The 15,813-nt window shown below is 36.3% G+C and overlaps 2 protein-coding genes and 1 long non-coding RNA gene across 3 annotated transcripts; all 3 read left to right on the top strand.

Moving 5' to 3' along the window:
- Positions 1 to 703: 703 nt before the first annotated feature.
- Positions 704 to 3,369, top strand: PUT5 (Amino acid permease family protein). The gene is made up of 2 exons (XM_088945967.1): positions 704 to 2,430; positions 2,648 to 3,369. The coding sequence occupies exons 1-2, from the start codon at positions 1,457 to 1,459 to the stop codon at positions 3,186 to 3,188; spliced, it is 1,515 nt and encodes a 504-aa protein (XP_088802093.1). The 5' UTR covers positions 704 to 1,456; the 3' UTR covers positions 3,189 to 3,369.
- A 5,495-nt stretch (positions 3,370 to 8,864) lies between these two features.
- LOC148850153 (uncharacterized) lies at positions 8,865 to 11,151 on the top strand. The gene is made up of 2 exons (XM_088945968.1): positions 8,865 to 9,080; positions 9,460 to 11,151. Exon 2 carries the CDS (start codon positions 9,607 to 9,609, stop codon positions 10,696 to 10,698), a length of 1,092 nt encoding a protein of 363 aa, XP_088802094.1. The 5' UTR covers positions 8,865 to 9,080; positions 9,460 to 9,606; the 3' UTR covers positions 10,699 to 11,151.
- Positions 11,152 to 11,965: 814 nt separating this feature from the next.
- Positions 11,966 to 13,505, top strand: LOC148850154 (uncharacterized). Its single transcript, XR_016099475.1, has 3 exons — positions 11,966 to 12,100; positions 12,222 to 12,296; positions 13,366 to 13,505. It is a non-coding gene; the product is annotated as an uncharacterized LOC148850154 (long non-coding RNA).
- The last annotated feature ends 2,308 nt before the right edge of the window (positions 13,506 to 15,813 follow it).

A 15,813-nucleotide genomic window follows, 5' to 3' on the forward strand; every position in this document is an offset into this window, starting at 1 on the left:
TCTGAATTTCTAAGCGGATATGTTATGCCAAAATCAGTAGGGGAGCATTGTTCTGTTAAAACCGAAAAACCAAATTGAAAATCTTCATTTTGATTTTTTTCAAATTTTTATTACTTCGATTTTACAAAACTTTGGTTTTGGTTTTCAAGTTTGAAAAATTGGTTAACCAAGTTTCATTATTTCAATTTAACTTCGGTTTTTCATTTAAAGCTTCAGTTTTAAAACCGATTACTCACCTCTACAAATTGGTAAGTTCATCGTGTCTCTACCATCCAGGTCTTTACCCGAAATGCGACTTATTGGGTTCCAAGTTCCAACCTAATCATTGCAGGAGATTGATCTCATTTTTATGTTGTTGTTGTTTGGTGTCAACAATCAATTGAAGTTGTTTTGGTTTGATGACATTGATGAAAGTGTCATTCAACAAATCCATTTGTGGTGGACCATATGAATTGATCATGACCATCCTTCATTTGGAGGATAATTTCATTCAATTACTTATAGTCTAGAATATTGCACCTGGCTATAAGGCTTGATATTTCTATCTCGGTCCTGTAAATCTTTCATTATTTTCACTTGTACAGAAAAAAAAAAAGTGCTATTACTTACTTTAATCCCACTAAAATGATTTCCAAGTTACCACATTTTTGTGAGAATTGAGATATTTGCCTATAAATCTTCTATTTGAATAGACTTTTCTGATTTAATAACTTGTTCTCATTTTATTATATAAAAACAGACCTGAGCATCATAGACGGCTATCTATTGAAAGAGATTCACCTCAAGTTATCAAATGTTAGGCAGACCGCAGACGCATGGAGAAGATTCAAATCCAATGGCTTTTACGATGACACATAAGCTTGCAGTGCGTCATGCAATACGCACTTAAACGTAATTTCCACCTCTGGAAGAACGAGAAATTCAACGACAACGAGGCCGCAGAAGCCTGCCTTCGTTTTTTTCACCAAAGAGACAATGGTCACCGGTCACCGTTCCTCGGAGTCCGCTGAGAAACCAGGACGCACCGATAAAGCACTAGTGCGGTAGTGCTTTAAGCCTCAGATCTTCCGAGGGAACCCTGAGAATACCAAACACGTTAATACTGTGAAACAGGTAACTCGTTCTAACTTCGAAAACTTCGACCAGATGTACATGTAAACTCTGATGACCGGAGAAAAACTACTTCAGATGTCCACAGATCTTTTAAGTTGCACGAAGACCCCATTCAGTAACCTTTCAACTCATGTTTAATTCAAACTTCGTAGTCCAAACAAATCCATAGGCTCTAACCTTTATTTATTTATTTATTTTGGTTCTTTTGCTGTCTATTGTTTTTGATGGGTGAAAAATAATATGTTGGTATAGGATACAACGGGTAAATAAATCCAAAATCGAAAATTTTGCATTGATTTCTCTTATATTCTGGTTCTTGATCCTTGGATTAAGTTTCCTTTTGATGGGTGAGGAACAATTGGTTAGTAATGCCAAGGATGCAAATGCCAAGACCAACTCAAAATTGACCCTTTTACCTTTAATCGCTCTTATCTTCTATGAAGTCTCTGGAGGTCCTTTTGGGATAGAAGACTCAGTCAGGGCCGGAGGGGGTCCCTTTCTATCTTTGCTTGGTTTCTTAGTATTTCCCCTAATCTGGAGCATCCCGGAAGCTCTGATTACAGCTGAGCTCGCAACTAGCTTCCCTGAGAACGGCGGATATGTTCTTTGGATATCTGCGGCTTTTGGACCCTTCTGGGGATTTCAAGAAGGTTTTTGGAAGTGGTTCAGTGGGGTTATGGACAATGCACTTTACCCGGTTCTGTTTCTCGATTACCTGAAACATTCGTTTCCAATATTCAATCACTTGGCTGCCCGAGTTCCAGCTCTATTGGGAATTACGGTTTCTCTGACATATTTGAATTATAGAGGTCTAAACATTGTTGGGTTCTCGGCTGTTGCTCTTGCCATCTTCTCGCTTAGCCCCTTTCTAGTAATGGGTTTTCTTGCAATTCCACGGATAAAGCCTAAGAAATGGTTGGTTATTGATTTTGGCTACGTGGATTGGAGGGGATACTTCAATAGCATGTTCTGGAATTTGAATTACTGGGATAAGGCAAGTACCTTGGCTGGAGAGGTTGAAAACCCAAGCTGCACGTTTCCTAAGGCACTGTTTGGAGCTGTGATTTTGGTGGTTTCTTCATACTTGATTCCACTCCTTGCGGGAACAGGAGCTTTGGATTCTGCACCAAGTGAGTGGAGTGATGGCTACTTTGCAGAGGTTGGGATGTTGATAGGAGGGTTCTGGCTCAAGTGGTGGATTCAAGCAGCTGCCGCCATGTCTAATTTGGGGTTATTTGAGGCTGAGATGAGTGGTGATGCCTTCCAGCTTCTTGGGATGAGCGAAATGGGGATGCTTCCCGCTATATTCTCTTCAAGGTCAGATTTTGCCTGATTTTATTTCCTGACTAATCTAATATCATGGACAGAAATGTAAACCGTCTTTTTTTATTAAATTTTTTTGGAACTTTTTTTTGCTAACACTTTTAAAACTATAATTAAGCAGAAAATTCTGACTTTTACTTTTTAGTTTGCAAATGAAAAAATATATCACACTGAATGAATGCATGACACTTTATATAAATGAATCTTTCAGATCAAAATATGGGACCCCCACCATCAGCATTTTGTGTTCTGCAACTGGGGTTGTACTATTGTCATGGATGAGCTTTCAGGAGATATTGGAATTTCTTAATTTCCTCTATTCTATAGGAATGCTTCTGGAGTTTGCAGCTTTTATAAGATTGAGAGTAAAAAAGCCTGATCTTCAAAGACCTTACAGAGTTCCTTTACAAACATTTGGGGTGACAATGCTTTGCCTACCTCCTGCATTTTTGCTCGTTCTTGTTATGTGTCTGGCTACAGCCAAAACTTTGATAATAAGTAGCAGTGTTATTATAGTGGGTGTGGTTCTGTACCCTATCATAGTCCATGCAAAAAAGCAGAACTGGGCCAATTTTGGTACTGCACCAGCGGTGCCATCTGATGATGGCCTGGAAACCCTTCCAATTGTGTCTCATCAACATCCAGAGGTTTTGGATGAGGCTTCCATAAGCCTTCTTTCAGAGTTGTCTTCCATCAGCAGAGACAAACAATCAGGTGAGATCACAGCAGAGGGGGTCCCAAAATTGGAATAGAAGAATGTTTATATTTTTGTGTGGTCAGTGTTTCTCGTCGATGATGTTGGAGGGATCTCGAAACTTGCGTGGAATACTCTTGTACCAATGTAACTCATGCATGATGGTTGTTCTTATCAGAATAATGATTCTACATTTATGCCTGAGATTTATAAGGAAATAATAGTTTCTGTTTATGTAATTTATTATCTTCCTTATGGGTTAGTGCTTTAACACCTTAAAAGACTTATTTTATTTTATCTTATTTAAACCAGAAATTCATCATTCAGGGCAATCTTGTTTGATTAGAAAGTTGCTACATAATAATTGGTAATGGTAGTACTGGTGGTGGCAGTTGGTGCTGCTGGCCAGACCTAAGGTGGTTTTAGCATCATAAACTATAGAGTATATACCTTAACAAGGATACCTTAATGGTTTACTTGCTTCTTGTTTTAGGAGTTCAAAACATGGTAAGTTGGTGGCATATCTTCTAATGAAGATCATTTAGAAACATACATACAGTCACATGTAGCTAGATGTATACATAACTATATATATGCATTCATATGATCATTTCGACATTTCCTAATTGGATCAAGTATAGGAGCTTTGTAGATGAATCCACCTATTTCTTCCACATGGAGGAATCTTGTGACTGCTTTGAGCATCATCATACATGGAACCCCTTGATCAACTGCCTACCTGTTCACTGCCCCGTCTATGTCAGCCATATACTCCACCTTGTGTTTGAGGTTCATCTCAACATTAATAGCTACCTAATTATTCAGAATTTCCTTAAACAAAAAGGAAGTTTTTTTTTTTTTTTTTTTTGCACACATGACAAGGTCTTCTCAGTTAAATTTATCCAGTATGATAAGGGTGGATTGAGGAACATTGGAGATCCTTTTGAGCCCTAAAATAAACTGCAGAGATGAAAGATTCCTGGGTTGTTTAGACTCTCTGATTAAGGGATCTTTATTAATATGAATCTATCTTTAGATGCCTCCATGAAGGAGCATTCCTTGGTTAAAGAAACTTCAGCAGCAAGTGGTTACCGCACATCATCTGGTTTTCCCTGATTGCTGAATATGCACATGATTACATCCAAATTCAGAAGGATACCTTTCCAACCAGTTATTTTTATTTCTATTTATTTACTTTTTATGTTTGTGGTTTACATATGTCATCATTCAGTGGGTAGGCCATCATCACCATCCTCCATGCCTTATCCCAACTATATGGCGTTGGCTACATGAATGAAAATCACGATCATCTTCCATACCTTCATTCAGTAGGTAGGTGCTTTCTCTAATATTAGCATTCAGTATTTTATGCTAAGAGCCCACCTTCATTACTAATGAAAAAGAACATCTTGGACTTGATTATGTTCAAATTGAATAACCACATCTATTTCAGAATCCAGATCCACATATTTTTAGCCATATTGCAAATCCAAAATGATTTTCAAAGGCAGCACTTTTTGTCTCTTTTGCTAAGTCAGGAAGTTCTAGGCATCATATTTCTTGGCCTATTTTGAATGTCTCATATGAGAAAACCCTAGCCTTGAAGAAATTTCCATATGAAAATTTTGGATGATTAAAGCTGAAAAACTTTTGCATCTTTTAAAGGTTGAGAACTTACATGTGAAAAATCTATTCTTCAAAAAAAGTTCTTCCATGGTGGTTCCCAACATACTCAATATCTTCAATCTATCTGGAGCTAACACCAAAGAAGATGGGCAAAAAACTGCTCATGTTTCTCGGTTTCATCAGGTCATTGCTAAATTTCTAAATAGTTGGAACAAGGTTTAGATGGTGATGATGGTTATTGCTAAATTTCAGAATATTCATGGCCTTCCAGAGGTTTAAGACTTCAACATTAAATGAAACTCCAAGATTTAGACTCTTAAAACTAATTTGAGAATTTTCTTAGGTTTAAACATATGGGTAGCTGATAGGATTCCGCTTCAGCAGAGCACTGAGCAGGGATACCCGAGGCCCAGGTTCATCCATCTCCTGCTTCAGGTCCAGAATCAGCAGAGCACAAGGTTGTACCCCACGCAACACCTCCCATCAAGTTTGTCTACACCAGGAAGCCATGCCAGAATAACTAATTCGACCTCCCCATGTGCGTGGTGGCTGGCATGAATTGACTGTTATGATCAGGCTATAGTGGCTGAAATCCTCAGAGCACAATAAGAAAAATCATTCGAAACTTCTCTTCCATCTCCGTTAATTTCTTCTCTTCTCTTTCCATTTCAGGAGGAAGAGCTCCCTCGAAGAAGCTATTTTTGTCTTGGATCTTATCAGTAGCCAAATAAAGTACACTTAAAATACTTTACAGCTAAGTAGGGCTAAAATTTAAACACATTAGGATAGGTTTTGAAACAACTAGATCTCTCACTTGAGTTACAAAAATCCTTGCAACCACATAAATTCAAGGGAAACAGAGCTCTTGACTGAGTAGGAAAAAAAATCTTAAGGAGAAATTCAGATTGGTTAATTCCAGATAGACCCATAGAAATTTCTTATTTTTGCATCAAGATGTTACTGTGGATTCCAGAGATGCTTTATGGGACCCACAAAAATTCCCTCTTTCTCTATCATCAGTGTGCATATGTATGCCCTCGCAATGCCAACTTTTTCTTTTTTCTGTTTAGTTTTACTGAAACTGGGTGACTTAATAAAAGTGTCTATATTTCTGACAAAAAATTCTATAAGTTTGTAATATAAGGTTCATAATTTGTTTTTTCATAGTTGAGGAATGATGAGCTCTAAAGTTTTTGCGTTGTTTTCTTAAGTATCAGTGTTTATGACATATTGATTAAAATATCACTATTATTTTCACAGCATTTCATAATTCTGAAAACTCCTTGAATAGTTTTTTCAGGATCCTCTTAATCTGTTATATTAAATTTAAAACAGATTCTTTGAATGATATTTATGTACATGTAAATTGAAAAACTTACATCAAGTTATCATAGTATATTGTATGATGCATATCAAGTTTTGAACCCACTCATACACCAAATATGGGGACTTGGGGGGGGGGTGGGTCTATGTATAATCATTAGAACAGGGAAATTTAGAGTTTAATCCACCTCATAGACTTTTATTAATTATTTGGGTTTTATTTACCAACACCTCCACCTCCATCTATGGTTCAGTACCCCCTTGAATTTTGATCCATTCCCCCACTTGTCACTGTTCCAATTGTACACATTGTACTGAAGTTTATAGGGGTGGACTGAACAATAAAATCCCATATATAATAAATCTTGATGTGACATGTTCACTGTTATAATGTCAATTAATAAAAAAAAAGAGTAGGGTTACACTAGCATTTGCCAAAAGGGTATTGATTGATAAAAATTCTAGATACATTAATATTTCTTTTCTTTTTTCTTTTTGAATTTTGAAAAATCCCGAAGGCCAATTCATTTAACTTCATCCATCTTAGTTGCCTCAGATTCCAAAGATTGAATAAGAAACTGAGGGGGGCATGACCCGGTAGGGGTGCTCACGGTTCGGCTATATTTTTGAAACCGAACTGGTCATTTGCTTTTTTGTAATATTCTGTAATAAAACCAAACCAAATCAATCAGTTGATCAGGGTTCAGTTCTTTGATTTTTTGGTTTTTTTATATTTATAATATATATTATTTATCAAAAAATATATATTATGAATAGATTTATATATTTAATAATATAATATAATGCATATACATAATAATATATATTGACCAATTCCGTTAACTAGCAGTTTTTCTTATAGGTTAAATGAAATCAAATCTGGACGGCTATTTTATGAGCAGACTGATCAGCCACATTACAGGGCCTAGGTGTGGGGGGGGGGGGGGGGTGGGAGTGAGTGAGTAAGTAAACTCTTGCAGCTGAAGATGAGGTGTACATGCTCCAAGGAGGTAGCAAACAAGAGTTTGGCCAAGGATTCAGCATCGCCTAACACTGTGGCATTGAGAAATGCCTAAAAACAGCAAATTGAATACTCTCCAACAAGGCAGATGCTTCCAAAGAGCAAGTGGCCATGGTCGTCATGAAGTAGAAGTACTATACTTGCACCAGATTTAGATGCTGAAGTGGCTCTCGAAATTTATTTTCACAATTAGCAATGAGGAGGCTTTAACCAATGCTCTCTGGGAGTGCGGAGTTGCAGTCTCCATCTCCACTCCAGGGTATGATAGTATGCATGTTTTCCTGAACGTCGCGCCACATAGTGAGTATTGACACCGATACATGTTTACTTTTTGCGAATGATGATAATGTCAGATGGATCCCGTTGTTGATGCTGCAAAACCATGTCGTTTCTTTTGCAAGCCATATGTGCCAAAGGAAGATAAAAGGAGCCACAAGAGTTGTTTGGGTTACGAGGGTTACTAAGAACTTACCACATAGCACGTCATTGTACAAATTCAAGGCTCTTTATTGAGCTGATTGGGTAAGAAAGATCGGTTTCATTTGAGCTGATTGAATCTCATATTTTTGGTTTGGGTGCTGTAGGCCCAGATTCTTGATCTTCCCTTTGTTATTCCTACGGACTATGAGGCTATGAACAAGTATATATGATGCCCTTTTTAATATTGGCTTTTTATGGGTAAACAAAGTCATCATATAACTTACCTAAGAATTAATATAAAGTATTTCCAAGTAAGTGTTTATCTAGATAAGTACACTTGCCGCCCTAAATGGCTTTTTGTAAAACCAACAGGGCCTTAAAGTTTAAAACCCACATGTGTGAATGTGATGGATGTGGAGTGCAAAGCTGAATTAAAAACTTATTTTGTTGTCTACTGAATTTATAACCCTAAGCCAAAGGCTTAGATTAGAGCCTTTGAGTAGTTGGGCCCTTTCCCTTGGCTAATATATATTTATCTATACTAGTATTGAAAGTGTAAATGAGGGTATAAAACTTCTATTTGACTAAAATACCCTATTTTTTGATAGTCTAACTCTAATTGTGGGGAGAAAAATATAATTTGAATAATCATTTTTGTGTTCATTCAAATCCCTCTTATTAAGTCTTACATTTAAGGTATTAACTCTCATTAACAGTCAAATTCCTCATTTTTTTGTTGATTTGATCCATTCAGCACAAAATGTAATTTGAACCATTACACTCCTCATTCAATTTGTGCTTATTAAGTTTTATATTTAATGTGTTAATTTATATTCTTTTATTGAATCTTATATTAATTAGCCACATTAAAGAAAATAAGTGCGATAAAGAATAATTGTTTTTATTGATGAAAGAATTAAAACCAACCAAACAATGAAGTTGTTTTCCTATTTAGTGGTGAATTAACAATTTAACTTTTTAGATCAAATGTATCAACCTTTAGTATTATAATTAAATAATAATAAAAATTAAAAAAAAGATAAAAATAAATAAAGGTGTAAAAAGTATAAAAAAAAATCATAAATAGCATTTGAACATATCTCTAATATCATATATTTATCATATTAAACAAAAACAAGTATAATAAATAGGAATAATTTTATAGCATAAAAATATAAAAAATTAAAAATATATCATTTACTATCATCAATTCATTATCATAAAAAATTCACACTGGCAAGTCAATTACACACACTTACCAATAAATAAAAAAAGAAGTGATTTATTCCAACCCAACCGGAGACCGGAGGCATAGAACATGCGCTTGCCGTTTGACCCAAACCTAGGAAGGTTCGGAAAGTCTAATCCAACAAAGAGTCCTCAAGTCTCGACTCGTCTCTCTTCCTCGTCTAACAGCATTCTAAATACAAAATACACTTTTAATAATAAGCGCTAAGCGCTAAGCGCTAACACAGACAGTGATCGAAACAAAAGCTGAAACACCGGAAAATAGTGAAGGTGTGCAAATTCAACCAAAACCAGCCTCTTCTTTGGAACCAGGTCTGTCCTACTTCTCTTCTTACTCCATTCTATCTTTTTTTAAACCATCAATTTACTTTGTCGCCTTACTGTTGTTCTTCATATCCCAATAGGGTTTCAGTTTCCTCTCGAATCAAAATTAGTCTTCAGAAACTGCAGGTCTTTTTGTTTTCCTTTTAATTTTTCCATCGTCATTGTGCACGCTTCGTTTGTGATATCCACGTAGGGAAGAGAAACTTTATATAGTTGATTTCTGTTTCAACTTCTGTTCTTTAGTTATAAGAACTTGAGATTCTGTTAGTTCAATGAACTTGATGCACTGCGTTTTGAGTTCAATTACTATTGGCTTTTGCTTGTTTCTTCCAAAACTCATAAACTCAACTGAAATTTTGAAGAACAGTTTACTGCCTTCGCTGCAATTGCCGTAACATCCCGATGGACATGGATTCCAGCGACTAGGGTTTCGCGTTTCAAACCGAAAAGCGCAGTCTTTGTTTATCTGGATTCTTTCTGCGACTTTTCTGTGTTTCTTCGGAATTCCGTTTTGATGATTGTGAGGAACTCGGGGATCGAGATGCCACCATGTCGGCATTCCCCCCGAATTGACACTCTAGAGCTCAAAGCTCAGATCGTCAGGAAGTTGGGACATCAGAAGGCAGTGAAATACTTTAGTTACCTCAGCAGATTATTAAGCCTCAAGCTTTGCAAGTCCGAGTTCGATAAACTCTGCATTAGTACCATTGGGAGGAAGAATCTCTCTCTTCACAACCGGCTTATTGGATCCATTCTCAAGAATGCCTCTGTTGCTAAGACTCCCCCATTGAGCGGGAGCAGGGTAGAAGCTCTCCTTAATGTTAAAAATGGGTATAAGTATCAAGGAAGTAATCTTCAGATGCTCTCTGGAGAAGTCTTTCCTCCATCCCCTCGCAAGGGAAGGTCTTCAAGTCTTCGAGTGCTCAAGTCCAGGGATGGCCTGAGTCCCCTTGGGCCCCATGGGAAGATCCAGAGCATGGTCTGCGATGAACCAGCTCCTGCTGCTCAAGAGCAGCAAAGTGCTACAGAGCTGTTTTCTCTAGGTAGCAGACCCCCTGCAGAAGTTGTTTCTGTTGAAGAGGGAGAAGAGGTTGAACAGGTGGCTGCCAGCCCAAGCATTCAAAGTAGAAGCCCTGTCAGAGCTCCTCTTGGTATCCCTATAAATATGGTCGGATCACGTAAATTTCTTTGCAATGGACCCTTATCTGCTATTCACCTAGAGACCTGTCATAACAGCTGTGAGCTACCAGATACCAGGTCTTTAAGGAAACAATTGGAACAGAAGTTGGAGATGGAGGGACTTCGCATCTCAGTGGATTGTGTTAATCTGTTGAACAATGGGTTGGATGTGTTTCTGAAGAGGTTGATCAAACCCTGCATGGAATTAGCTGGATCAAGGGGTGGGCATGAACACCTAAAGCAAGTTGGGTTGGTCAAACCTGGTTTGAATGGGATATTATCTGAGAGATGCATGCAAAGATCTAGCCACTCACTTCCTGCATCCTTGTTGGATTTTCGGGTGGCAATGGAATTAAATCCTCAAATACTTGGAGAAGATTGGCCCATTCAACTTGAGAAGATTTGCTTGCGTGCATCAGAGGAATGAAGAAGAGAAGTCTGATTCATATTGAATGAGTTTGAGTTTTTTTGATTGGTATTGAATGAGATTAAGTTCATCAAGCAGTGCTGATATAGAGTTGTTAGATTGAGATTCACTTCTGACATGCATCTTGACAGTCATCTCTCATGCAATTTTTACTGGCCACACCTGGAAATAAATTGTCAATGCTATGAATAATTGAAGGGTTGGATAGGAGTAAGTATAAGCACCGGCATTTCCTGGGATTCTGGGACATGTTAATACAGAAAAATGTAAACTTACAAATACTAGAAGAATCTCAGAACTTTTTGACCCTTTTCAGCTGATATCCTTTATTTGATCATTGTATTAACTTGCACTTGTAAATAAAACTTTATCTGTCTTCAAAGAGACTGCAATTAGTATATAGAGTTTTTTTCTACAATCTAAACTTTAAAGCACTGATTGCACGATTCTATCAGTCTACAATTTTCTGCTTCTTTTCTTATTTATTCCCTATTAGCTAATTTTAAATTTGAACATACTATGTTTCCAGTGAACATAAATTCAAAAAGAATTTCAGAATGAAAACCATTTGTCTAAAATGAGAGAATAAAACAGAGACAAAATCTAAACAATTTTTTGGCTTGAGATTTCCACTCTTTTCAGTATTACTTGAACTGTTTGCTGTTTGGACTCAGAATTTTCTTGAAACATCTTAATAACTAAGGAGTCATATCTTTCTTTTTTTGTAGTACCATTAAGTTCTATAATTTCTCTATTGCACTTGTGTGTCCGACTAACTTCTAATTTGCAGCAAAGCATGTTTACAATAAGCTATAATGACACTTTTTTTGCTTAATGATTTTTGGTCCATGCACGAGGCATCCATTGGCTAATAGTTCCTTCTCTGGTTGAAAGTTGAAAAGAAAAAAATCTCAGTGCTTGAAGGTACCACCGTACCACAGGCCTAATAGCAGAGTACATGCCTTGTAGCCCATTCTTCTCCCCTTACTCTTTTTGTTTGCTTCTTTTTTTCTTTTTTTCTTTTTTATCTTTTCATTATAGCTACTTAAACACGGAAGTTGCCATCAGTTCAAGGTTGCTGTTGCTTTTGCTTAATTGTAGTTCATTCTATTGGCGAGAAATGACCATTTCTAAGGACAATTGAAGGTTATGCAGTAGCCACTAGGAGTTCGAAGTCCATCATATGCTCTAATCTCATAGACCTTCTTGATTTCATGTTTTTATGTTATGTGTATTAATCACTATGGCTTTGTTACAGGTTAGGATTGTCAATAGAAAACTTGTTAACGGATTGGGAAAAAAACATATCGTGATAGGATTATTATTTATCATGGCATTGCAATAATTTTTGGATATTTGATGCTTCCAGTCGGCATTTTAGATGGGTGTTCCTGTCTCCTTTGTATGTATTATCTCTACATGTACTGCTTGTCAACAGTTTGCTTAACTACAAGTCAATCGCAGAGACATCTCCTTTCAGACTTCCTGGAGTTGGTAACCTCTTTATTTTTCCCTTCTTGCAGGAGTATAGGGTAGTTTGATTATCAGGCAGGAGACTCAGAATTGACCTAATCTGGATGATTTCCGACCTTGCCCGGGTAGACCCTCTCCCTTTTCGTGAAGTTTTAGTATGGTAGTTAATCCACCTCTCAACGTGCACAAAAAGTAGGGTGAAAAAAAAGAAGAAAAGAAAAAGAGGTTTTCATTGTTCAGTCCCCCTCAGAAATCTCCACAGTTGGGAACGGTGTCGGGGGGGGGGGGTGTTAAGTGGGGGTATGGGACAATACATTTGGGGAACCAAGTCAACGGAAATCAACTGGACTTGTTCCAGCTCTGGTTGGCTGTTGGCCCAATAAGAAGTAAGAACAATAAAGTTTGTGATTGTTTGGATTTAAGGCTGTGTTTGGAAATGATGCAAATAAGTGTGAATAAAAATATGTAGAGTGAAACGGTTCATATAAATTGCAAAGTTAGGTTAGTTTTGCACCAAAAAATTTAGCATTTTATCAAATAGGCTTTTAGCTGTGATGGATGCAAACTCGACTTCTAATAAGGCATAGGCATTTTTTTTTTTATCAAAAGCCCACTTGAATGCAAATTTATTTATTTTTATTGATGTACTTTTACATCTTATTATCAATGTAAATATGCATTGGAGAATGTGTTTTTTGTCATTTGTCAATGCATAAATGATAAATGTAATGTTGCCAAACACAGGCAAAACTGAATTATTTTACACTCCATTTGCATCGTTTCCAAACGCAGCCTATAGGGGCAAAAATTCATGATTATTTTTTGGGAGAATGACTATTCACAGCCCAGGGTCAGAATTTATAAGTTCAGTAAATTTGGGTAGGTGCCAGCTCGGAATTGATGCCAATTCACCGGTGGATATAGGTGCATAGAGTATGAGTTTTTGACATTTTGAATGTTTATAGATTTACAGTGGAATTCAGAAATCTGCATTAGGCTATCTTTTCTCCTTACATCCAAACCTCTCTCTCTATGTATTATTACATGGGACTTGGTGAAATGGCGAGGACATAGCAGATAGCAGGGTGCATGGAGAGTTTTAACATGTTGATTGGTTAACGACTAATACTTAATTGTGGATACCTTGACAGTTAGCAACGGGATCCTGATACTCCTGATCTTCTAAAATTTCAGATGACACTTGTGTGACTGCTAAGCTATCTTGGTCTATCTCTCTGCATGTAAAGTAAGTCATGACTCATGTGGAACTTCCCTGCCTCGTATGGAGTCATCCCACCACATGAAATACTGTATTCCTTTGCACTTAAACCTGTAGGCTTCCACAGTTGAATATGATTAATCCTGCATTAGACATTTCTTATTGTAAGGACTTGTCTCCTTTTTCATTAGGGCATTTTAACTACAAAATGGAAAAAGTCCTTAAGGAATGCCAAATGCAGTCTAAGGATATTTTCAGTGGCAGGACAATTTGATGGATGTTAGAGTTGGGGCATATGGCTTGCAGGTTGCAAGTCTGGACTATGGAGAACAGCATTGATGATAGCAATTAGCAAAGGAAACGAGCACGTTGCTTTACAATGTTTTCAAAACAGACCAGACTGGATGATCCGATTGGAAAAACCAGAAACTGGTCATCTGACTGGGCGGTTGAGCGGTTGAGCCATTTGAATTATGGACAACAGTTTTTGGTAATTTTTTTATTTTTATCAAAATGGATCATTTGTTTGATTTGAATGATAGAACCATTTGACCCGAGAACCGAACCCTTGAATGATTAATTATCCAATTTAATTTTAAAAACCTTGTTGCTTTAGGATCTGTTTGGGCTGTTCTGACTTCTGAGTCTTCCGACTTCCAAAATCCCTTATGATTGCAATTAATAAATACTAAATATAACTCGTTTAACCTTGATCCAAAATGTTTGTGATCGGCCACAGAAGGCTTCGGACACAAGAAATAGAATGATGATCTTTACTCATTATTATTATTTGATCAAGACTCATGTTTTCTATCAAATTATAAAAAAAACTTTGATTATTATTGTACGTATAGTTATAGGGTTAATACTTCATTGTTTCATTAAACTATTTAAAATATACAGTTGTGGTTTCTAAAACCACTTTGTGACACAAATAGGTTCTCCGGTGGTAAAACTTTTAGGGGCGTTTACAATTTACACGTGTTATCTCAGGCATCATGTATTTTATTTTAATTCTAATTTTACCCCTTTGTGACTATGCCACTGCAAAAGTGTAACCACCCCTTCCCCTTGTTTCTCACATGTCACCACCGATTCCCTCCAGTCATCAATACCATATTTTTCAGTTAGTTTTGGGGGTTGTTTTTTTTTTTCTGGATTTTGAGAGGGGGAAAAGTTGGCCAAAGGATTTTGATTTTCATTGACCAAAAATTTCATGTTTTTTTTTAGATTTATGTGGGTACTAGAGAAATTTTATTTTCCTATGTATCACTTACCCAGGATACCCATATCTTTGGTGGGTAAATAACTTTTCCACTTTGGAGGAAAGTTGCCAATACTTGAAATGGACAAAAATGCCCCTTATAATCAAGGTTCAAAGTATCGACATGTATCGTTCTGGGACCCCACTAAAATATAGTATCGATTTGCCTGATACGCCCATACTGGCATATCAGGCGTATCGATATTTTGAATCTTGCTTTTAATCATGGATTTTTATGGATAAAATGGTTAATGCCTTATTTACATGAAAAATAAAAGAACATGGGTAAATGCACCTACCCGGGTAAATCTTTACCCGGGTAAGTAACTTACTGAAATGTGAATAGTGCCTGGGTTTCGGATGTTTCCCTATTGTGCTCTTCTCTTAGGCTCAGTTTGGAAGGAGTACAAATATAAATATGTACAATACAAATACATGCAAAATAATATAAAACTAGAAGGGAAGCCCTTGCAGAAAAATGACATTGGGATAGTGACAAATAAATTAGATTATTTTTGAGAGTTTAGGGTATTCGAGTGTTGCAATTGAAAGTTTAGGGTACCTATCTGTCACTACCCAAAGTACATGATATCTATCTGAAATTTACTCTAATAAATTTGATTATTATTTTTGTTAAATAAAATAACTATAACTATATTATTTAAGAATAATAAATAACTATTGACCCAATTATATTATCAAAATATAATTGAAAGCAATAGTTGTTGGGTCTAGGTAGGACTAATTTTGAATCGATTATTTAATCAGGATAAAATTATAGACCCAATTATATTTAAAACAGTAGTTGTTTATTCAAATAATAACTTAAATTTTAAATTTATATAATTTTAATAAAAATAATAGAAAAATACTAAATTATTTGTATGTTAATAAGTCAAAGGTGTATTCATGTGTATCCTAAATTTTCTTTCTATCTATACATATCCAAAGTCCAAATACATTTTTGATACTTTAAACCTTGCACCCGATTTTATATCACATAAGTAAAATGTGATGCCATGTAGATAGATAGATAGATAGGTAGATAGGTAGATAGATAGATAGATAAATAGATAGATAGATAAATAGATAGATGGGTTTATATTTGGGCATAAGGAGTGAGCACCTGCGTTAGGTGTAATTGGATTTGCCTTCAAAC

The sequence above is a fragment of the Nelumbo lutea genome, chromosome 5, assembly GCF_056320005.1.
Source record: "Nelumbo lutea isolate HS-2025 chromosome 5, American lotus-T2T, whole genome shotgun sequence".
In the NCBI taxonomy this organism is placed as follows: domain Eukaryota; kingdom Viridiplantae; phylum Streptophyta; class Magnoliopsida; order Proteales; family Nelumbonaceae; genus Nelumbo; species Nelumbo lutea.

Excerpts from the sequence above, each read along its gene's own strand:
- PUT5 (XM_088945967.1), top strand. The coding sequence starts at position 1,457 with ATGGGTGAGGAACAATTGGTTAGTAATGCCAAGGATGCAAATGCCAAG. Across the intron at positions 2,431-2,647 it reads CCCGCTATATTCTCTTCAAG|ATCAAAATATGGGACCCCCA; the intron begins GTCAGATTTTGC and ends TGAATCTTTCAG.
- LOC148850153 (XM_088945968.1), top strand. The coding sequence starts at position 9,607 with ATGATTGTGAGGAACTCGGGGATCGAGATGCCACCATGTCGGCATTCC.